The 24,086-nt window shown below is 38.1% G+C and overlaps 1 protein-coding gene across 3 annotated transcripts; it reads left to right on the top strand.

Moving 5' to 3' along the window:
• Positions 1–961: 961 nt before the first annotated feature.
• YIPF7 (Yip1 domain family member 7) lies at positions 962–15,657 on the top strand. Of its 3 annotated transcripts, none has more exons than XM_066185681.1 (6): positions 962–1,042; positions 2,548–2,664; positions 3,259–3,422; positions 5,266–5,411; positions 9,865–10,046; positions 14,087–15,657. In XM_066185681.1, the coding sequence occupies exons 2-6, from the start codon at positions 2,549–2,551 to the stop codon at positions 14,247–14,249; spliced, it is 771 nt and encodes a 256-aa protein (XP_066041778.1). In that variant the 5' UTR covers positions 962–1,042; position 2,548; the 3' UTR covers positions 14,250–15,657. The 3 variants fall into 3 exon arrangements, with proteins under 3 accessions (XP_066041778.1, XP_066041779.1, XP_066041781.1); XM_066185682.1 differs by having other exon boundaries at positions 1,015–1,042; positions 2,545–2,664; XM_066185684.1 differs by lacking the exons at positions 962–1,042; positions 2,548–2,664 and adding an exon at positions 2,717–2,790.
• The last annotated feature ends 8,429 nt before the right edge of the window (positions 15,658–24,086 follow it).

The following is a 24,086-nucleotide window of genomic DNA, read 5'->3' as shown; positions in this document are numbered from 1 at the left end:
ACTGAGCAAAAACTTGGTAAACTTCATTTTAAGTTATTTTAAAATGCATGTATGTTTTAACTCTTCTATAGCATTGTAAGTCATGTGCTAACAGTGCATCATTGTTCTGCTAATGAAATGGAATTATTTGGCCTTCAACGTCACAGGATTGAATATGCACCTGAAGCATAGATTTATTACCTGATAATACATATAATTTAATGTCCCATTCCTTAAATTTAACAGCCCAAGTGCTTATTGGGAAACTATCGAATATATAAAAGAAGTGGAAAAAGCAGCCTTTGTTGTGGTTAGTTAAGTATGTCAAACAAAAGCAGGTGTAAATTGAAAAGTCATCTTTGAAGTTTAAAATCTATTTAAAAATCAGTACTGTGCTACTATGTCCTAGTAGCCAGGAGTAGGGAACTGAGGTTCTTTGCCCTGATCCTGGCATGGTGGGTACTGCACTTCAAGAGACAGTTTTGGAAATGGATGAGAACTCCTGGAGGAGCAATGGAGCAGGGGGATGTGCCTGGAGAACTGAGCCCTGGCACTGGACCAGCAGGGGGACTCAGCCCAGCGGGGTGTTCAGCCTCCCTCCCTCCCTCTTCCCAGGGATCATCCCACAGTAGTTCTGGGGCTCTGGGAGCTGGAAACACACCCTCACCCTCACCAATTTTACAGTTGATTTTACACATTGTTGAAAGTTTTAATGTCTAACAGGTCAGCTAATGAGGGCTCCACCAAGATCTTCATAAATACCTACTTAAGGAGGAATATAGATTATTGAGTTGTAATATATGGAACAATATTTGTTCATTTTGTTCATTTTTCCTCGCAGGTTCCTACCCTTCTCTGCCCACTGTTGTTAGCTCTTGTTAAATGCTAGCCCTGATATTGACAGGTTGTGAGGTTTTTTTCCTTCTTGTGCATCTGTTCAAATATCAAATTTAGAACTTTATAAATAGCACTAAGCTCATCGCTGTTGAAGCAAGAGGATATTTTAGGTCTTCTCCAACATGTAAATCCAACAGACTGGAGTTTTCACCAAGTATCTTAAAAAGTAAGTAACCTTAACTCCAAATCCTTTTGGAAAATTAATTTATCTTTTCTGAACTCTGTTATACAGAGTTAACCATACCCGGTTAAGCAATTATTTCATTCTGTGTAGTGACCACAAAGGACATGAAATACTTACTCAAATGGAACTAATGAGGTGGAGCTTCTAAAGTTCTAAAGTAGAGTTCTTCTAAACCAACTAAAGTTTCTTCCGACATGCTCCTCATGAAATCTTCATTGAATGAATGCCTAAGTGGTATGCAATTCCAAATAAAGCCACAGTAAATGGTTTGGTACAATTAATTTCTATTAATTCATATTTAAAATGTAAAAATTATTTCTCCTCTAAGTTTGGAAAACCTGCACGATTGAACAGCAGTTAAGAAAATAATATAAGAGAAATTTCTACTTTAAGTAAAATAAGGAAATAGGTCCCCAAAGATTAGTCTGATAAAGGGAAAAAAATCAGAAACTCTAATTTGCAGCATTTCAAGGTCCCTGATGAAATACTAATTTTTATCACTTTTATCTTACAAAGAGATTTGCAAAGATCTTTCCCATAAGTATTGTGTGCTTGATAAATATTGAGATAACTCTAAGAATAACTGCAAGGTCCAACTGCGTATTTTGCCAATGGCATTTGGAAAGTTGGAAATGAGGACAAAAGTGAAAAAAAAGGCACATGTTAGGAGAGATGAATATCTCACATGAAAATCTAAGTAAATTGGATATGGCTATGGTTATCAGTCAGGTTATATAACTACTCTGTGGGTTTTAAGGGTTTAACTACCTAAGTGCTAGCCAAATGGTGAAACACATACAGTAGGAAGGAAAGATCTGCTTTAATGTGTTTTCTTTCACCAAGAAATCATCCAATCGTCAATCCAATTCAATCATCCAGGATGCTGTCTTTTACCAGTCATGTTGCTAGCCAGTGAGAATGTTTCTCTGCTACCACTGATGTGCCAGCTGAGTCCTTGAACAGAAATCACAGATTTTGTGAACGTATCTGGTTTTTTTCCTATTGTTTTATGAGAGTCAGATATAATATTGCAAAACATAAATAGCTGTAAATAGTAAATTTTTTGAAATACAAAATACTTCCTAAACCCTTATTTTCTAAATGTTGAGATATAGTTACTAATTTTTTATTGAAAGTAGGAAAACAAACTGTTTAAAACAATTGTTTATTTTATAGATACATATCTTCTTTCAAAATTGCATTATTTTTGATCACAGTAACAAGAAAGAAAGTCAGGTATACCACTTTTAAATTAATATATACTGTCATTTACAGTAACAGCAGATTAATTCCTCTTGTTACAGCGAAAAAAGTAAATGGTCTTTTTTTTTGTCACTTCCAAATTATCATGGACTTCTACAGGAAGATTCTCTGGAGCTTGTGGCTTTACAGTTTGCTATTTTAATTTAAGTTTAGGGCAGTTCAAAACAGATTTTGGCTTGTTGTAAAGGCTATTTATGGATATTTGCAATCATTTTTCCAAGCAGAATGTCAAATTTTGGGCAGTTTCACCTCGACTTTTACCAGTCTAATTATACCATAGAGGACCAGGAAGAAGATTGCAACAGCTATGACTCAGATAAAAACCTCTGTGACAGCAGAAAGTAAGTACGGGTGTTGTTTCGGCTTCCCTCTTCAACAGATGGTGGTTCTGGGGCTGGCTTTGGGGCTTGCAGGGGCAGGAAAGAGGTTCGAGACATCATCTAGATTTTCAGAAAGGCAGAACGCTCGTAAGTGAATTTTCTTTTAAAAGGATCTGATTTTTGTGCCACTTTTATTGGTATAGGTGTTAACAGGTTGTTTACGTGACAGGAGTAACTGAGCTTCATGTTATTAATGTGGAATTTAGGGTGCATATTGCAGGAAATTCTTTAGGATCCTTCTGAGACCCGAGGAAAAAAAATCTAAATGTGTGGTTCTTTCATTAGCAGTATGGACGTATGTGAGGGCTGTCGCCAGGCTGCTGGGCAGAAAAGTCCGAATGCCTGAATCTGGGAGTGAACGCGGCGGGCTGCAGGGCTCCGGCAGACTGGCGAGGAGCTCTGCCCGCTTACACAGGGAGCTGCAGTGATGTACCCAGAAAATCCCCCGGTTCCCCACACTGAAAATAGGCGAAGTGGAGGTGGTTCGTAGTGAGTAACCCTAAGATGTTTCTCGTTGTAGTTATGAGTTTGGCTGTGCTTTGCTTCTTGTCCTAGGAGCCAGACAGAAAAGCGACCTGCAGGTGGAGCTTTTGTCCCACCAGATATGCTTCCGTCCCCTCAGAGCTACACGGGTCAGATTTTGCAGCCAGCGTACAGCCCCGGCACCACTCAGCTTGGTTACACTGACGGGTTTGACGAGGAACCTCCTTTGCTGGAAGGTAAAATTAATCCCACAGACGACACGCTTGATTCCTGGGGGTGCCTCTAACTTTTCTGTGCCAGCTAGTGGAACTCACTAGGGAAACTGCAGCAGAGCTGGCAAGCCTCGCCGTGTGAGCTTCAGCCAAATCTCCCGGGCCCCAAACCTGCGTTTATTTTCTCCTCCGAACCGGCGGTGGAGTCATCCGGCCTTGCGGCGTGGAGCAGACACACCGCGCCACCGCTAGATGGCAGCAGAGCGATAGTTTTGCATTCGCGTTTCCAAATTTGTTTCCCGCACTTGTGTTTATCCTGCATACAAATTGGAAAAATCTATAATTAATAAAGATGGACAGTCATTTTTTTGGCATATCTAGTAATAGATTTGGTATTTTTCAGATGCTAAGTCTCTTGTTTCATTGGGAAAGGAATTGAGAAAGCTGCTTTCACTTTCAATTAGTTGATCATTTAACTATATGAGCAATGTCGTTCTTTATGATGATTGACCATTCTAATGCTAGTGGCTCATTTTGTCGCTAGCAAAATACTTGTGCTACATTAGGGAAAAAAATAAAAAAAAAAAAGGAGAATTTTTCTGTAATTATTTCAGCATAATGTAAAACGAGCACATTCAGCCTGCTAGTTTGGCATACTGGAAGGCAGCTGGAATTTTTACTATTCAAAAGCGACTGCTACTGCCTTAAAGCCAGCAAGATCTTTCTGTCTGATATAGATAACTGCTGGATCTCTACCTCTAGGACCTCCAACCATTTAACTCACCATGTAGGAAATTTTCACCCTGAGAAAAGGATGTTGTAATACAGCTGCTTGTGATCTGCAAGGCTTCAGAGATATTCCTATCTGTGTACCACATAAATCTAACCAAAACCACACATTTTAATGTGGAATATCTTTTTATATACAATGTTTTGGCTGAGGTCAAGATGATAGAGAGGTGGAACAAGATAAAGACTTGACTTTCCAAACAGATCTAACACATTGTCAGTCTCAGTCACTCTGGCAGCAAATCTGAACCTAACTTTAGCCTTACTGGAGAATCTCAGGGAGGACAATTACTCGTGCAAGCTGAAGTGTTTCTCCAGAAGTTATAAGATAAAGGTTTGCCCTAGGAAAGTTAATGGCAGGATTCCTATCACCTTTAGTGGGACAGAATTTTGATCTATTTTCTGGGGTCTCACTAATTACTTTTTAAATGCAAACATCCCCCCCCTTCCAAAAAACAAACAAACAAACAAATCAACCCCCCCAAAAACCAAAACCAACCAAAACAAACAAACAAAAACCCCCCACACACACACAAAAAAAGCAAACACCAAAAACTGCCACCAAACTTATAAAGCACTGTATAAAGTAGTATGAACTTGCTTTGAAGGGACAAATGTAATTTTTAAGTGCTTTTGGCTGTTCAGGCTTAAGACACATTTCTTGTCAGATTTTCCAGAATTAAAGCATACGTGTCTGTCCTCAGTGTTGTAAAGTGCCTTAAATTCTGCAGTTGTTGTTAATTAACGTGTTTTTCAACATCTAAGTTAGTGTGGTATTAGACACGTGTGTTTTAAATATAGGAAAAAAATATATTAACTCAAAAATGATGAGGCCATTTTTTGTGTCACTGCCAAAAATCAGATTTAATAAATTAATATTCCAATCTTGTATGAGAGCTGACTCTCAAATATACTGAGTATATAGCAGGGATATTATGTTCCTACTACAGAATATGTCATCCTACAATATTATCTTCACTGAAGCATATGTTTGTAGTTTTGTGGTATCTAACAGGTTTTTCTAAAAGTGTTGTTTTCTTGTGAGCAATTAACAAAATCCTGACATTTCTTGTTGCAGAACTTGGGATCAATTTTGAGCATATATGGCAAAAAACATTAACAGTTCTAAACCCACTGAAGCCTGCAGATGGCAGCATTATGAATGAGACAGACCTCACTGGACCTATGGTTTTCTGTTTGGCCCTTGGAGCAACATTGCTGATGGTAGGATGTGATAGAAATCTTCAGGGGTTTCTTTTCTGACAAGGTCATGCCTAGGTGATAATGTGTGTGAAGTTGCAGAAGACGTAGTACTGGCAGAAAAAGAGTCATTTGCTGCCAGTTGTTCTGGGATTATGTATTAAAAATTCTTCCTACTTTGGAAGCACCTGCATGAAATTTAAATGTAATGTAAAGGTGACACAGGTAAAGTGATGTATTACTTCCAGTGGAAAGAAGAGATCACACCATTTTTGGGGTGGGATTTATTATGAATGAAAGGACAGATCTGTGCCATATATAACCTGGAGAGGCTCTGAACAGGTTTTAGAGGGAATAAAAAGGGATAGCAGGCCAACCCCGTTTTCCTAACACTCTTGCTTACTTCTTTGAAATTATCTTCTTTCAATGTTATTTTAGAGAGTGCAGAGACACATAGACTAAAAAAAATACATATTTATACAACTGGAATAATTAGAGAAAAAAAAAATGGAAACAGTATTTCCCCCCCTCCCACCCCCTTAAAATTGCAATACCTTCCTATAAATGTTGCTAGTACTTTCTTATTTTGTATTCTTTGTTCTATATTGTCTGCTTAACAAAATATAGTAGCCTGTATTTGACCTCCCTCTTCTTTATGAATATAGCTTTCCTTCAGAAGGAAAGTTTAACAGGGTTATACAGAGCTCCAAATTCATCCATATATCACTGGAAACAGGGGCTCTCCAGTATTGCTGAAGTACAGCTCTGACTGCTGACAGTATTTCATCAGACAGAGATAAGGTGGGACCATTCTGGGAAGGGCTTTACTGCCCTGCAACTGAGGTGAAAGGAAAGGGGCTCTAATTCTCCATTTCCTCTGTCATAAATAGTGATGAATCAGAAGATTCTTGAAAGTTCTTACTCAATTTTTAATGTCAGTGCAGTACCTTGAATGTGCAAACTGCAATATAAATGGCAAGTAGCATTTATGTTCCTATAAAAATAAAAATCTTTTAAAAGGGTGGAAGGGGCAGAAGGAAAGGGAATAAAAAGAAAAGAAGGTGGGAAGATAGAGAGGACAGGCTATTTTCCACCTGGAAAAATAAATGTATGAGGGTAGTAAAAAGAGAAAGTTGAATTAATTATAATCAAGGAAATGAAAGGAAAGCTAAAAGAAAGAATGGAAAAAATGCTTCCTGTTGATTTTTCTCCCTGAGAAACAGGGAGAAAACAGTTATAATGAATAATAAACCATTATTATTGAAATGAATTGCTTTAATTATCATACTTTTTCTGAGATATTACGCATTTTAGGTGTCATTAGAAAACCAAGTATTTTCAATGCTCCAGTTTTAGGGCAGCTGGACACCTCTGATACAATCCAGTTTTTGCTCCATAACTTCGCTGCAGTAAGTCCATGGGTTTATCTTAGAAATTCAGGCTACCATTTTATCTCAGATGTATTTGAATACTAACGTGTCTCTTCAGCTGTGTAAACTATGATATCCTTCTGTACTTAAATAACTATCTTCTGAAAGTACCAGGAACATAATTTGGTTGAGAGCTTGTTTCTAAAAATAATGTATACATTTTCTTTAGTTTCAGCCTTTTAACTATGGAAAATTATGCAAAGATATTCTTCAAAGGGTAGCAGTTCTTGCAGAGAAAAAGAGGAAAGGGCTGCTAGCCTGGCAGCAGGACTTTTTCTTCCTCATGTTAGTGTAAAACAGGGCAGCTCCATTATAGATAGAGAAACAATGGCAGAACAAAATTTAGCAGAAGCCCAAGTCTCACCTACTTTGCATTTTACACTGTCATTTGTATGAAATCAGACTTCCCCATTCGCTTCAGCTAAAGGTAGTAGTACCCACTCCAGGCAGGTGCAAACAATAATGCAAAGTCTGACTTTCTCCTAACCTTGCTTGTTCTGCAGGACAAATTTAGCTCTTTCCATTCATCAAGGCCTGTCAGGCTAATCAAACCTGATTCTGGCTTTGCTTACATCACTGTGAACTGGGAGTATTCCTGTGTGTGTGAGTCAATATATTTACATATGTTAAATAAGACTAAAATCAGAACCAACATGTTCAGCTGCCTTTTTTTTTTTTTCTTCTCTCATATCCTTGCACCACAAATCCAACATTTCACCAACCATAGGCCTCAGCTTGCTGGTGGTGCTAGTGCTCCCTTTATCTCTGGCTCAGGAATTTTTTAATCTTAAACTAAGCTAATAAAGAAATAGTGCTGTATAGAACAGTTAAATATATTGAAACAAGCAGACTAAAATATAGCTTGTAGTTGATGCATCTGTTTAGAGACAAAACTTTACTAACTTGGTGTATAGCAAAGGCTGCCCTAAACCATTATGGGTGTTAAACTTAATACATATCCTTAATGACTGAAATTCTAGTTGATAATCACCTGAGATAGTATTGTTTTCCCACACTGTCTCTAGCTATTGTTAATTTTGTTTGTTCAAGCAATTCTTCCTGATTATTTTATACCACTAGTAGGCAAATGCCAGCAGAAGAAGTCTGTACTTAAATAGGATAATTTCTTATGCTGATATTTCAGGAATAGATTATTCTTTATGGTGGAAGACAGTAATGGGAAAAAGGTCAGGATGCTGGAAGGGTGCAGGCAGCCTGGCTGTACCTGACTTAACCTTGAGGACTGGGACCAGAGGAGAACTCAGCAGTGGGGCCAGGTCAATCTGCAGACAAGATAATGTTGCTGAAGTAAAGTCAGGCCTTACTAACTCAGGTTGCCTTTCACGTTCATGCACTGTTCTCCAATGAGAGCTGATGAGCTGCCACCAACCTGCAGCATCAGGACTTTCAAGCTGTGTCGTCACTAGGCGTGGCCTTCTCCACAGTGTTGCTTTGTGTCTGTCCAGCTCAAATACTGCTGGCATCCAGTGATCGATTTCCACATGCACAGGTACAGGAAGAGAAGGCAGAGAAGGGTCCCCAAAGCTGATTTCCCCCAGATTTCATTAAAATATATGAATAAGTAAAGTCAGAGGTCTCATCAATCCTCCTTAGCCATCATGGGAGGTAAACTAGAAAGTATCACAAAACATGATAAAAGCTTCAACAATGTTTCCGCCTAATCCCTCACAACAGAATCCAACCATAAGCCACAACATTGTTAGGAAACTGAGACTGTCTATTAGTTTTGAGTCTTATGTAGTTTATCATATGCAATATATATATTTATATAATATAGTGTGTGTGCAGCATGTAGATTGTGTGTGTGTGTGTGTGTACAAACACACTTGTGTTTCATGTATGTACATATACCTTATTACATGTCACGAAGATGATGCATAGTCTCCCTTCATTTGAGAAGTTTACTCCATGATTCTGCGTTAATGGTTAAGTTCCAGGTCTGAACTTTCTCTTTCACAGGTGCATTTTATCATTAGGATACAAAGTTCCAAGAAAAAAAAAAACAGATTTCTGATTTATGAATGTTTTTCTGATGTACAGATGTGAAAATGATAGTATTGCATAGCCAACATTCAGTATTTAATTTGTTAGGAGCTTGAAGAGAGACAAAAACATATTTAAGTCTTTTGTGACTGTTTATTTTGGGGAGTGAACAATGCCCTTATGCCTGGAGGTGATCTTTCAAAATGATGGCAAGAGATGAAGGAATTGGTGGTGCTGTGGCCACAGTTGCCTGTTTTACTATCTTTGTCTATAAATTAGAAAACATCAACCTCCAGGCTGTCAGGCTGGTACCTTTCATAGGCAATAAATTCAAACAAAGGAATAAAACTGAGAAGGAAAAAAATCTGGAACTTTGTTTATTCATTAGAACAAAAAACGAACACAAGATGACAGTTACTACTGAGTTTTATGTTGAAATGAACATGTTGTATTGGTCTAAGCACAGAGATGTTTTTTTCTCGTAGTAGTCAAGGGGAAGAACAGTCACATTTGCCCTGAAAACCACCATAGTTTAAACAGATTTTCCCAAATTTTTTGCAGACGTGCTTAAAGCTGAAGGTTTGTAATAAAATGTGAAGCATATCAGGTAACCTGGATCATCATATTACCTAGGACACTTTTTTTACAACCCCATATACACTTATTGAAAAGATGTTTCCTGAGCCTAAACTGATTTTTAATGGCTGAAATATGCTTTCCATAATTTCTTCTTAGTTTGTTGCTTTCCCAAGTCTCCCAACCAATTCCAGCTGTGTTCAGAGCCCAATGACAGTAAGACTTAGAATCAGCCTTGTAACTTTAAGTTAGCAATAAGCACATTTTGTCAATTGCACCTTGGAATTATTTTTATGCAATAATCACCCAAAAGTATCATCTGTGGTTCACAACTGAACTGATGTGGGTGAAGCAGAGAGAGTGTGGACAAGAAGAAATAACAAACCTAAACCTAAAACTGTCTTCTGCTAGGACTTTGTGATCACTGCTCACTTCTGTCACCTCATGCTTCCTCATATTTCTTCCAGGCAGGAAAAGTTCATTTTGGCTATGTGTATGGGATGAGTGCCATTGGGTGCCTGGCCATGCATGCCCTGCTGAACCTGATGAGCACCACGGGAGTCTCACACGGCTGCGTTGCAAGTGTCCTGGGCTACTGCCTGCTGCCCATGGTCATCCTGTCCTCTTCTGCAGTTGTCTTCTCACTGCAGTAAGTACCAGTCTATGGTAACAGGAGTTTTATGAAGGACAGTGACTCAGATGGCTGGTGTTGTGCAAAACATTTTATAAATGGCCACACAGTAAATTTTGGCTTCTGAAACTGTAACGATGTTTTGTTTGTATGTATGGGTGGAAACAGACAAAACTGGGCTGTATTTGAGAGGGCTGGTATACAATCATTTGATGCAAGTCTTTAATTCCATTGCTTGAATTTTTTGCAGCAGCCTCAGTTGTGATTTTTGTTTTGCAGAGCCAACAGTGGCCAAACTCAGGTATCAATTTTGACAGCAACTGCTAAACTTTGGGTGTATATAGCTGGTTCTCTTGTTTCTTTTTGGTTCATAACATCAGGCCTCCTATCTTTATGTTTCCTTTCCTACTGACTTCTGTGGGACAGAATGAAATAGCCAAGTAACCCTCAATGATGTGGAGAATCAGGACAAGTGTTTAAGATATAGTGGGCTTGTATATTTTGAGGTATAGTTGTGGTGCAATTGCGTCACTGAAAAGAACTGAATACTTTGAAAAACCAAATGTGTAGTGGTGTATTTATCTGTGCATATGTAGTGGGTTGTTCAGTCATATTCTCTGAATAGGAAACTTTTTGGCAAGCCTCTCATTCCTCCTCATTCAGTAAGCCCTTTGAGACACAGTGTTTATCTTCCTGTTCACACACAGCAAAGTACAAGCAAGATCCAGATCTTGCCTGAAGGCCCTGAGCAGTGCTTTTACCTATTGTTGACATGTTATTAATGATACTTTCTCTCCTTAGTCTTTTTTGTTCTCTCATGTTTTAAACTCTCCAATCTGTAACATATGGAACCTAGCACCTGATGAACAAGAAAATGCCCCTGTTTGTTTTCTTTAGAAAAGCATCATTCTTATATATATATCTATATATCTATAGATAGATAGATTTTTTTTTTAAGCAAATTATGTGGTAGAATGAAGTTTTGGCACAATTCTTGTTGCATGTTTCTGTGGAGCTGTGATGGCTTGACCTGATCATATTCCATGTATTAAGGTGTTTCTGAGCTGTCCTTAATAAGATGGATGATAGTGACACTGAAGGAGCTGCTTATTCTCTGTTCTCCTACACTTCCCATATTTTCTTGATTAACCTGTTTAATAATCTAGCCTAATAAATGTGCAGATACATAATAGTAAGACAGATGGGGTGAATTCCAAACCAGCTGTTACAACTGTGCAGGGTATGATTATCTGTACATGGAATCCCCAGGCACATGCCACACATTTGTAAAATGCTGTGAATTTACAGAAAGCGTATCTTTTGAAAAATCTATAAATACTAAAATGTGATAGCTTTACAAAATTGAACTGTTATTTTTAAAATGAATTGATAACATTAAGTACCTTATGACGGGACTCTGCAGTCCTTTCTCATTTGGCATATGAAACTGCTTGAACACAGCAAGTACCAAGGTTAACTATTGCAAACATGCTAATAAAATTAAGGGGCAACTTTTAAGTCCAACATTCATTTCATTTTTTTATTAATTTTTAAATGGTAAAAGAAAGAGCAATATATTCATGATTTTAAAAAAAATATTTATGAAAAACATTACTTTTATTTCAAAGTTCAAAAAAATAATCTGAATTCTTTTCACCAAAAATACATAAGATAATGCACTCATCTATGGCAAAGATACATAGTAATCTAATGATTTTCAGCTACCATGATTATCTATTTCCCTGAAACTAAATAAAGCAAAATATGGAACATTTGGGCTAGTGAATAGTACCAAGGAGAAAACCAGTTCTCTTACTCAAATTTGCATGGAACTAGATTTGTTTGTGCCCATCATGTGTGAGCCCAAGTTTACAAGGCCATCTTTCTGGGAGAAATATCAATAGACTTTTTTCCTGCAAAAAGCAGCAACATTTCTTTAATATAAAATCTCCAAACAGGATCGTAAAGCTACTTCCCTAACTAAACAGTGAAGGAAATGAGTGTAAGCATGAAGAAAGAAATTCATAGACTCAGGTGATGCAAAGGACTTATTTGATGACAGCATCTGCAGGATGTGAGAGAAAGAGAAGTGGAAAGGGTCCACTCACATGTGTCCCTCCATCTCAGTCTCACATTGGTACAGTCCCAGTCCTCTTGGTCACTGTAAGCATGACATGTGCTCTTTGCCGTACCCCAGGCTAGAGGATTTGACCCTCATGGACATTCCAGACACAAAGCTCTCTGCCAAACCATTCTTTTTAGCAGTAACACATTGTTAGATCAAGGACTGAATTTGTAAGTGCACTGTGGTACCTCTTGATTCCAATATGATTTTTACGCCACTTTTCCATCCTGCTCTCTGCTAGTCCTAGAACAAACCATAGAGGCCATTGGACTTCAGTGCAAGGCGGAGCAGCCACAGCTCTGAATTGTGCCACACTGTGATAGCTCCCTAAAAAGTCATTATGTTAGCTGAAAATTGTCATTGCACAGTATGTTCCTATTGCACCCCATCCCTCTGCTAGCATGGATACCTGCTCAAAAAGCCATTCATACCAGCTCTGAATTTCTGGCTCACTGTTTAGGTGAGCAACTTAGCATATCTTCTTGGAGGAGAGGCCAGGAACTTGCTTTGCAAAGCCCAGTAGAATTTCCCTAAATGCCACTATATACGTTTAAAAAACACTTAAACTGAGCACATTAAATCACATGGTCTTTAATGTTTTATTTTTAACCTGTTGAAGTTGCAATGAGGTGCGGAGTCACCATAAAATCAATTATTTCCTTCCTCCCTCAATGGCCCAAGAGCTGACAACACCAAGTACCTTACTGGCCAGGTGACTGGATTGCTAAGACACCAACTATTTTATGTGATGGGGATGCATTAAGTAAACTAAGTCAATTACAAAAGGACAGCTTTATTCATCATGGTTTATTTACAATAATTATATTAGTGGAGATAATTTCTGATAAAAGGACCTACCTGAGTATGTATACACAGTCTGTGTTTCCTTTCTGCTTCTGTTATGCTGATGCTTTGGAAGACTGGGGCACCAGGAAAATCTTTAGGAAGTGGCAGAGGTCTATTCTTTCTCAAAGTCCTTGAGACTGACACAGCAAAAGTGTGTAAAGCAACTCTCTCATTATGTACTTCAGCAATGTATTATGCACATGATCTCATGCATTTTACAGAAGCAGGCTGCAAATAGAGTGCAAATAAAGCATATGTGAAACATTATTTATTGGCAAGATTTTGCTCCCACAGGGTTTAATAGTGAGCCCTCTGTAATCTGCAGGAGTATTTCAGTCAGCTTTTAACTATAGTCCCATAATCATCAGTTCTCCAGGCCTCCCTGCTCCTGAAAGGGGGTACTGTATAACTTCAAAAGAGCTTAGCTGTCAGTAAGAGATAGAGTGGAAAGTCACAGTCCTTTCAGTGTGCAGAGAAGGATGACAAGATAAGCAAAATATTTTCTTTGGTGGTTCTTTTCCTGCTCCTTACTTTGTGCTCAGTGTGCTCCCTTTTTTAAAAGGCCAGTCAAACTTTTTTCCTGGGAGACCATTTTGCCCATCCAGCTGGTGTGAGTCTTTCAGAGCCTCTCTGAGTGTCTAAGGCACAGTTAAAAATCTGTTCTCTCTGTTACAAAAATGCAACCCCTCCAGATCATCAGATAGGTCTGTAGTGTCATTTTAGAACCTAGCAATTCCTGTAAGATGATTTTAGCTGAAATAGGAACTTGGCTAAATTTAATATTAAAGTTTAGCAGCTGCATCTGCTGGAGACCCAGATTTATTTGTAAATGTACAGTCCTTTTAGCAGTACTCCTGATGAAGCTTTTATTCACCCTGAACATATTACTTTTCGGTTTATAGTTGCAATTTTAATTTGCTCTCATACTTGACTTTCATTATGTCTGTCAGTTCTTAATTATTCCATTGGGTGTTACCTATCAGCGTCATCCTGCCAGACATGAACTTGAGTTTGGGAAGATTTAATGCTACATTTAATAATAGGTGGACTCTGTCATGTTTCTTTTGTGTTTTTTGTTTTCTCCTAGGGGGATCCCAGGAACTGTGTTAGCTCTGTTTATTATTGGATGGTGCAGTTTGTCAGCCTCCAAAATTTTTACGTCTGCATTGGCTATGGAAGGACAGCAGCTCCTGATTGCATACCCATGTGCTTTACTTTATGGACTTTTTGCACTACTAACAGTTTTCTGAGATGTATTTTCTGGTAGTCTTCTTACAGTCTGTTTATGGTTGTTGGAGGGACAAGGGCTTATTTACTTATTTTCAGATTGCCTAGAGTTGTGTTAAGTTCCATTAACAAAATTAGATTTTATTTTCAACTTACTGTTTTTTTCCTAATGGCTGATAATGAAATAAAAAATCAAGCTAACAGGTAGATGGCCTTAAAATAATGGTGTTTTGACACTCTTACAGCTTAAAGAAAAGAAATTGTATTGAGAAGGTAGTAAAAGTGAAAAAAAAAAAGAAATAAATTATAATTAAAATAAAAAATTCTATCCTGAGTATTTATAATATAATACATATGCTAGAGAGTAACTAGAAGGCAATTATGTAAATATTTAATGGACATAGTAAATCAAGCAAAAATGTGTATTTATTTGTTTAAAAAAAACCAGCTTGCCATCTTATCTAATTACTAATTAATATCCAGAATTTGTATGTTTGGGTTTGGTGGGGTTTTTTGTTTGGTTTTTTGGGGTTTTTTTTTTTTTGGTTGTGCTTTTGGGTTTTTTTGTGGTTTTTTGTTTTTTGGGTTTGTTTTTTTTTTTTTTTTTTTGTGACAGAAGACTGAATGACTCTCTTTTGTGACATTGAAGAATTGGCCAGGAACAGGCTGATTCAACAGAGGGAACCTAGGAGTGTTGTCTCATTTTTTCTTTTTTCTTTTTTCTTTTTTTTAAGAGGTGGTGGTGTCTAAAACACCATTGTACTGTTTTTAATGCCCAGTAACGTTATATTTTAAAATTTTCACTAAAACACTGCCTGCTGTAACTGCAGGAAAACACCACACAAAATAAAGGCAACCCCAAAAAATGTCCTGAAAGACAGAACTGTATTTGAACAGGCAAAATGAAAATCTCCATAATTTTATCTGCTCCTCAAAAATCTATTTGCTGTTTTTAGTTTTAGGGGAACCGAACATTTATATAATGGAAATAAAGCACAGAATGCACAAGATTATATTTTATAATATAATATTAGAAGTACCGAGCCATCAAGAGGAATTGGAGATGGGTGAGTCACAACATGAAAAAATCTAAGTATTAAGTAGAAGATAAAATGAACATAGGTGTAGAAAGCTAGGAAAAGTAAATAGATGAAATAAATGGAAATTTGAGGGAAATAAATGGTAGGAAATTATTTCTTCTGTGTCTTACAGTGTCTGTCTTCTTGATGCATATTCTTTTAATTTTGATTATCCTCAATTGATTGTTTTGAACTCTTTTGTGAATTGTTTACAAAATAATTTCTTCCTAGACAGAGGGCCAGTGATTCTGGGACAAAGGGTCCTGATGCTGCAAGCACATTGGTAGAAACTTAGTATGGCAAAGCTGCTCAAGGATACACAAAAATTATTGTATTCCTAATCCTTTTCAGGTCACATGTAAATTAGATGATCAGTTTGTCCTCAAGATAGTAACTCTCTCTCTGAATTGCAAGAGCCTTTGGTAAAAATATTTCCCATTGCTGTCATATTTGGGTTTTTTTTAAGAACTCTTATGCATGCCATTCTGGAATGCATTTTATTGAATTCCACAGAACTAGTTTGGAGTAGAGGTCATGAAAAGTAAACAAAAGCTAATGTATGCTTAGCTAATTCCTTAAAAAATCAAAACTCATTTCTGGAAAAAATTCTGCATTTATCTATTTCTTTACTGCAAGGTATGAAAACAGGAACAGAGAGGCCAAATTGGAGGCATGACCCTGGAGAAAGTTGTGTCTATAACTAGGCAGGATCTAGTTGCATGTAAGTGGGAAGTTTGTGAATTTAGAAGATCAGCAATTGTAAACATGACAAATTTGGCCCTGCTGTATCAGGGAGTAAATCTGACAGTAATAAGGCACAGATAAACATGTCAAGTGACTGCAGGGTACGGATATAAAAATCAGGCACTTTGATTTACCATGCATTAATGGCATTCTCATGTCTGAATGGGGACAGATTCACATGGTTGCACTAGTTGTAGAGTTCAGAAAAGATGGTTTAGAAACACTTAGATCCATTTTTGTCCTACACTTCCTATTATCATTCATACTGTCTAAAACAAATATAAAATGGCTCTATTCTGCAGCACTTTATGTTCATTTTCATACTGACCTGCATTATATGAATGACAGGGGAAGCAGTGAATTGAGCCATCAATTTGTCTTTTGATGTCATAGACAAGTCAAATTACTTATGGGAAAAATGAACACCTTGAAATTTTGCCACAACATTTGCAAAGCAAATGGTAGTCTAATTATAGTTTTATGTTTATTTTCTTAGAATTTGTAACTTCTTCCTTTTCTTCACTGAGACACATCTTCATAATTTTGAATGCTAAGATCTTAATTCCAGTTACTTCCCTTGCTTTACTGTTTTTCTGTGCCAATTTCCTTTTACCTGTTCTCAAGGGATTTCCAGTAAGTGGTACATGCTGGTGTTGTGCTCCCATATGGTGTCCTTCGGGAGTCTCTGTGCTGACTGGGAGGGTTTAACTGTCTTTTATGTCCTTCTACTTCTTTGAAACAAGATTCCTCATTATTACCCAGCTCTCCTTTCTGAAGGTCAGCATAGCCATGGTGATGCTTTTGACCATGTTATTCTTGTGTGTACTTCCTAAATCTAAAAATATTATGGTCACTATCGCAAACACTTGGTTCATCAAAAAAATAAATGCTTTTTTGATCTAAGATCAGTTTAAAACATGTATATTTGGTAATAAGCACCTGTTCTAACTTTCTGGACAGACTTTCCCAATACCATCCAGCTTTCTTGTACTTTCTCTTGCTTGGGCCCTCATATTTAACTCCTTCATATTTTTCCATGATAGTTAAAATACAAGGTTGGCAAACCGTTGCTTTCAACTTGCAAAATAAAGGATTACAAAATAGTAATGGGTCACATACTGATTTTTAATTCAGGCTTACCATCCCAAAGAGTTAAAAAAATTCATGAGACTTACAAAGAATCTTCAGAACATAAAGGGAAAAATAAAGATGGTTTTGGAGAATGAAGTTTTCTAATCTGTCTTTGGTTTCTTGTTCTTCATTGCATGCACATGAAATGTTCTGAATGTGCATTCACATGCAAAAATGGGCAATTACATAGGTTCTTTCTTTTAATTCAAATGGTGATATAAGTGTTGGACACAGGCAGTATGGCATAGGTGTAGGAGAAAAAGTGTGTGCCTGCCTTGCACTGCACTTCTTCTGTGCTAGGCATACTCAAGGTCACCCTCAGAAAAAAGCATGCAGCATTCGGCTGTAATATAAACATTTTGCTGTTCTATTGCAACTAAATGCAGGGGGGTATGAAAGTGAACGTATTCTGAGTGAGAGGAAGCTATAGCATCTGGCTGACTGTGCAAGGGCAATAAAATGGTTTTATGTCTGACTAGCAGCTGCTGACAAAATGTCAGGTTGCATCCAGAGACCTCCTCTCCCTGGCCACTTCTGTAGTACCAAAGTTCCTCTCTTTATCAAAAATCATCTTGTCACATGTCATCTCTGATAGGTTATAATATGACCTTGAATGGTTTAACTGTTGGTAAACTGAATTGAGGGCAGAAAGTTGCTGACACGTTGAATTGGGCACGTGTTGTACTTCTTGGTGAAAAGCTCCATTAGCAAAGGGTAATATTTTTCCAGTGTTTTTAGCTTACAAGCCACAGAGGGCTTATATACAAAACAGTGACCTCATTTCATGACTGTGTTGTTTATGTCATTTGAGAATGAGAAAAGACAGCTCTGTGTCTTGGCTTAGACCTCTGTTCCCACCACTTTATTTCAGTGCCTTGCTAAAGAGCCATCTTCACATATTGGCATTTTCTGTTCACTGAATGATCTTAAGTGAATTTTACAGTAGGGCTGAATTACTCATCTTTATTCCTATCAACAATCGGTCTACATGAAGCAAGAATGCAATAAACTGTGCCAGTTTAAAATTTCCTTTTCCCCCTTATTTTCAAGAGTGTATTTAGTGGTCAGACCACTGTGGGCTTCTTCATACCTGGCAGAAAATAATACATGATGTACATAAGAATATATGATATCTATATACATATGTAAAAATACAGCTATGCATATATATGATAGGGAGCAAGACAGTGAAGTTGCAACAAGTTCTGAACAGTAGATTTCCACTTTTCAGGGCATTATATCAACCATCTGTTGAACCCAGCCTGTGATATGATCTATATCCTTCCAAAGAAACAGCAATTGCAGCATTTGATAAGCCCTGTGGGGAATCACTGCACATAATGACAAAGCTCATGGTGACAGAATGCATTTACTGGTTAATATATTTCCTGAAAGATAACAAAAGGCTACTGGATCAGCAAGTAATGGGTTACTGCAGCATGATGGCTAAAAAATCAACTGCATAATTAATGTCAACCTGCCTAGATCATTGAAATAAGAAATTGATCTCTACATGTGTTGTTATCACTCATGGATATGTTCCTTTCCAAAATCTACTCTCTATCAAAATTTCACTGATTCATGTTCTGTTAGCCTCTTGCCTGTTTATTCTGAGCAAACTGCAAGAGTGCTATGAGCAGTACACTTTCTGTAGCTGTAGGCCTTGACTTGTCTTCTTAAACAATCTCATCTCCTCAGTGTTCCTGATGGTGCATTCTTAGAAGAGGTCAGAGCAAACACAAGGGCTGTGTTTTAGTTGTTTGCCAAGTGCTTTTGAAAGAATAACATCTGCGACAATGACAATATATTTGCTGTGATTACCAAGCACATTTATTAGACTTATGGTCGCATCATTAGCTTAAAGCTGCCCAGTGACCTTGGTGCTGCATCACTGAACTAGATGGACGATGCAATTCACAGTGATCTGCATACAGCTGCATAATGAAGACCTTGGCCAACGTACCCTCTGCTCTGGTAGCATTTTAGTTACAATTGCAAAAAAAAAGAATCATTACCCTTCTTTTGCCATGCCAGTAAGTGAAGTGGTAATGAGTGAGAAGAGGTCACGAAATGCCAAACACTCATAGTTGTAAACATAACAGACCACATGGGAAACCTCCACTTTGCAGAGAACAAGGGTGGATTTTTAACAGCACAAAGTTCGGTCCATCCCATCAAAAGCCACTGAGGTCTGAGCTCAGTGTCTACTTTGGTGGTTTTCCTGACAACCTCTTGACAAACACTCCTGAGCAAAGTGCAAAAAGCCACCAGAAAACCACTGGCAGTGTCTCAGAAGGCTGGTGGCCCACATAAAATTCTCGGTAAACACAGCAGTACCAATCAAGTGTAAGAAACCCTCTCAATGTGTGGTTGCATAATGTAAACCCAGGCTACAACTTTATTCCTTTGGTTATTTTCTAGATTATTTAACCCTCATCTCTGGACATTGAGTGGCCATAGTTTTTCTAGCTCAAGCACTGGCAGCTTCTCATCTCATCTCTAAATGTATAATATGGAGTTTTACTAGGCTCTGGTTTTGCTCTTCAGCTTAGTAAATTTCTGGTTGTTCTCAGCTCTTACCCGTGGCACCTCTTCTTGCTCTGTTTCTTAGCCAAAATTCTTCTTTCTGATATTTTATTTCCTAGTTTCTGGTTCCAAGTTCATGGTTTTAGTCATAATCTTACCATTTAAGAGTCTGCACCCTTGTATTTCTTTGACATTCCATCTACCTTCTAGAAAATACACAAAGAGGAAGAAAGAGTGCTAGTGAATAATATGAAAATATTTTGGAAGTAAAATCAGCACTTGGCCATCATTAGTCCTTTTTGTCTACACCTGACTGTGGAATTAACTGTGCAGTTGGGATATGTCATCTAATCAGCAGTGCTGAGAGAGAAACCCCTAATAAGCTTTTTGAGTAACCACAGTAATTTTAATGCAAATACCTTGTTGACACCTGAAATATTATCAGGGCCTTAGAGGTGATATACAACTGCATATCTTGATGACAAGACTCCAGAAACAAATACCCTACCTTTTAAAGAGGCATAAAGTGAGTACTAGATTTTATCTCTCCATGTAGAACAATGAGATAGACATGCATTACCGTTCCATCACTCTTCTGAACTGCAAACTGAGTGGAGGAAGAGCACTGTTGATGCACTGCAGAATGTGAAACAGTTTAGGCAGTTATTCCTTGTGAAAAGTAGTAATGACACTTGGCTCTTCAGAAGAAGTAGGCATGCTAATGTGATCCGCTTTAAAGTGCACTTGTGCATTTTGCTTGGTGAGTCAATTTGCTGGAGGAAGATGATACTAAGTGACACTAATAACCACAAAAAGGATGAGTGCAGCATAAATTTGCTTGTATTTCAGACATTGTGCACATGGTGCATAGGGATCTGCAGAGTGTTGCAGAGTAGCAGCACTGTGATGTAGCTCACCTGCATAATGAGTACTGCTGAATAACTGTTGGCACTGCGTAGGAAACTCTTTGATTGAGATATGAGCATACCTAATTCTTCCTGCCTTATAAAAAGGACCACTTCTCAAAAGAGAAGATCACCCTGGAGACGTGAATTTCTGAGGGCAGACATTGAGGTGATATGTTTAATGGAGCACTTTGCAGTTTGCTTCACCACCATCCCTGCCTGTGTACTTAAATTCTCTTATTCCAGCACACCGGTCTGATTTATTGCTTGGGTCCTGCTGCAAAGGAGGAAGCTCAGATCAGTTGCTAAGGTCAGTTGCTAACAATACCCTACAGTGCAGAAAAAAGCTCCACAGAAATGTCCACCAGACCCACAACCTTTGTCCAGCGAATAATGTAGAGATGTTTTTGCTAAGATAAATCATGCCTCTCTCTGTTCTGCTCATGGCCAGAAGATGTATGTACGGGTGTTCAGTTCCTAGACGATGGCTAGGGCTTGTTGGAGAGCTATGGTCCCTATATGACCACAGCTTTTACAGGTCTTCATCTGGTTCTACCAGATGAAACTTTAGGTGTGCTACATTTTCAAGCAGAATGAAAGACATTTTCCTATTTCAGACTAATTAAAACTGAACTTTCTAGCTGTTATAGCACCTGAATAATCATAGATTCATGAAAAATATCAGTGCAGGAAAGAGCACCAAGAGGACATTTTAGTCCATCCTCTGTCTCAAAGAAGGGTTGACATGGTTTCTGAAACCATGACAGTCACACACTGACTTTCCTTTAAAATTTTAACCTTTCTCTCAGTAGACCTTTCAAATCACTATACTGAAGACCTGCACCATGTTTTAGTGGTAGGTGGCATATACAGGACAGTGTATGGTTGTTTTTTCTGCGTGTGTGTGTGTATGCATGTATGTGTATACAGGGATGTGTATGTGTATGCATGTATGTGTATACAGTAGGGATGTTGAAGGCGGGTGCACTGACAATAGACAGTTGGTTATCTGGTTTTGAGTCTTTAAGTTACAACAGAGACCATGAAGCAAATCAAATCGCTAGAGGATCCCCATGGAGTCTAGTTCCAGTTTTCACATCCTTACTGCTGATTTCTGGAATCTCAAAGGCTGTACCAGGGAAGGAGTCACTCTATACATGCCTGTTTTCTCCTGTTTTTTTCTTAAAAATATACTTCGGACTTTTATCAGAAAAGGGTTGCGGAGCTAGATGGGGCTTTATTCTGGCTGATCATAGCTCTTATCCTTAGAATTATTACCCTCATCCTCATGACTATTATGCAGTGCCTAATGGCTAATCAAGAATGATACCTAGGCAAGGTACAAGCAGAGACTAGTGCCTCTTTCCCAGAGCAGCTTATGCTGGTGAAATATGACTACTATGGCAGCTCACAATTGCATTAACAATATCATTGCATTAAAACACTGCAAAGCTTTCCCTCTGTATAGCCTGCCTAGTGCACCTCAGAAGGCACTTTGCTCTGTAATCACTGCAGTATGGTACTAATGAGCTTGTTGGGCTTTGTGTGCTTTACTGCACAGTTTGCATTCTTTGTGAACTCGGCCACTTGAATGTATTCTAGCTGTGCCAGTGGTATTTGCATTCTGATTGCTTAACAAAACAATGCTGCACATTTAAGGAAAATCACAATGCAAATACAATGCATGGCAGGAGTAATAATATCCTTTGTGCCTACAAATCCCTGTGTACGCAATGTCATGTGTTCAGATTTGAATGAACTGGGCATTGTGAAGCTACAGCATCAGTTGTTACATAAATTGTTTACATATGTTTACCAAAATTTTTCAAGCAGTTCAAGGAGTTAAGGGGATAAGTTTTTTCCTGTTAAAAAAAGGAATTGCATCTAATACACTGCGTTGAGACATGGTGGACATGGGTTCAACTCAGGCACTTTGCTGGATTTCCTATCAGACTCTGGGCAGACATTTGGGCTGTGAATCCTAAAGGTGCTTAGTGACATATCCCACTGATTTCCTTTAGGTACAAGGATCTCTCAGCATCTGGCCTGGAGACTTCTCAGCAAGGATGATGATTCTTTCACATTTCATAAACATGCTGTGAGGAGAGTTTAGATTCTTAAAAAAATTCTTAAAAAATCAGGCACTCAGATGATGGAGCCTAAATTGAATTCTCACAAAAATAGTCAGGTGAAATATCCTTTCCCAAATTAGCAAGTTTTCACTCTGACACACAGTCTCCACATGCATGCTCCCCAATCTTTAAACACAGTGCCCTTCCTATCAGATGGGGTGGCCCTAATGACAAAAGATGAAATATGACAAAATATGGTGGAGTTACATGGGCAGCCTCCAGCCAGCAAGATTCTCTCCTACTTGCCATATTCTTCTTCTCTGCCTTTTCCCTGTCACTGTAAAACACCTCACATCTTCCCAGTGAGGACATCTCCCTAGCGTGGGGAGGGCAAAAAAAAAGACGTCGGGCAGTGTGTGTCTTCCTCTGATGATCCTAATTAAAACCTCCATGGAGTAATCAGAGGAGTGGAAAACACAGCTGTTCTGAGACCAAGATGGGAGCAAATGTGACAATTCCCATTCCTTGCTTAGGAGTCTCTTTAAAATATGAGACATAAACTACAGCAGAACCAGGAGATATTTACACTGTTTATTGACAAGAGGGATGCATCCTCTGTGAGGCAGCTCAGAGCAGTAGAGGTCTTTGAGCCAGACCTACACCCAGCACTCACACCAGTGTAGCTTGGCCACTGTACTCTCAGGTAGGCTGAATTTCAGGAACATTTAGCTCCTCTTTCCCACAACTACTGTTGGAAAAAGGACTCTACCAAAAATCAGTACTGCTGAAATCCAGACTGAGTCTGGGCTACTGAGTGACTCTCACCCAGACATTCAGTATCTTCAATATCTGATGGGCCCTAGTTTCTCATAAAAAATTCAGAATGTTCTGCATGTTTTCGGACTTTCAATTCACAATCACTGTCCACAGCCACGGGTGACAGCTATGCAGAATCAGCCTGGTTGACAGAATTAGTTTAAGCACACTGTTCCTCATTAGATGGAGCTCAGTAAATTACTTCTTTGACCTCAACAGGATATTAGTTATGAGAAGACTCAATAAAAGGCTTTATTTTATAAATAACGGTGATGTTTTAGTTATCAAATATCTTTAAATCTGTTGGTCAATCTGTTACTGTGCAATCAGTCCAATGCATTCCAGAAATATTTTTTGCAGTTAACTCCACCTAGTACTATATATTCTGCAGTCCAGGGTGACAAGACAATGTGCAAGTCAGCAGTAACTCTTTACAATCCATCATATGCTTTTGATATTGTTTATTACTATTTATAGTAACTTCTTTGTCCTTGATAGGGCATATTCCATGCAAAGAGGTGCACAATGGCTTTTTTTATATAGATCTAGTGTAAAGTTTTTGTCCCAGATAACTTTTTTTTTTTTTA

This window comes from Chamaea fasciata, unplaced genomic scaffold (genome assembly GCF_029207755.1).
Source record: "Chamaea fasciata isolate MVZ Bird 193981 ecotype frontalis unplaced genomic scaffold, bChaFas1.0.hap1 SCAF_6, whole genome shotgun sequence".
In the NCBI taxonomy this organism is placed as follows: Eukaryota; Metazoa; Chordata; class Aves; order Passeriformes; family Sylviidae; genus Chamaea; species Chamaea fasciata.
This window is presented reverse-complemented; position numbering and strand designations above follow the sequence as displayed.

Coding starts and splice junctions, on each gene's coding strand:
- YIPF7 (XM_066185681.1), top strand. CDS start 2,549: ATGTCAAATTTTGGGCAGTTTCACCTCGACTTTTACCAGTCTAATTAT. Junction 2,665..3,258: donor AACCTCTGTGACAGCAGAAA/GTAAGTACGGGT, acceptor TTCTTGTCCTAG/GAGCCAGACAGAAAAGCGAC. Junction 3,423..5,265: donor GGAACCTCCTTTGCTGGAAG/GTAAAATTAATC, acceptor TTCTTGTTGCAG/AACTTGGGATCAATTTTGAG.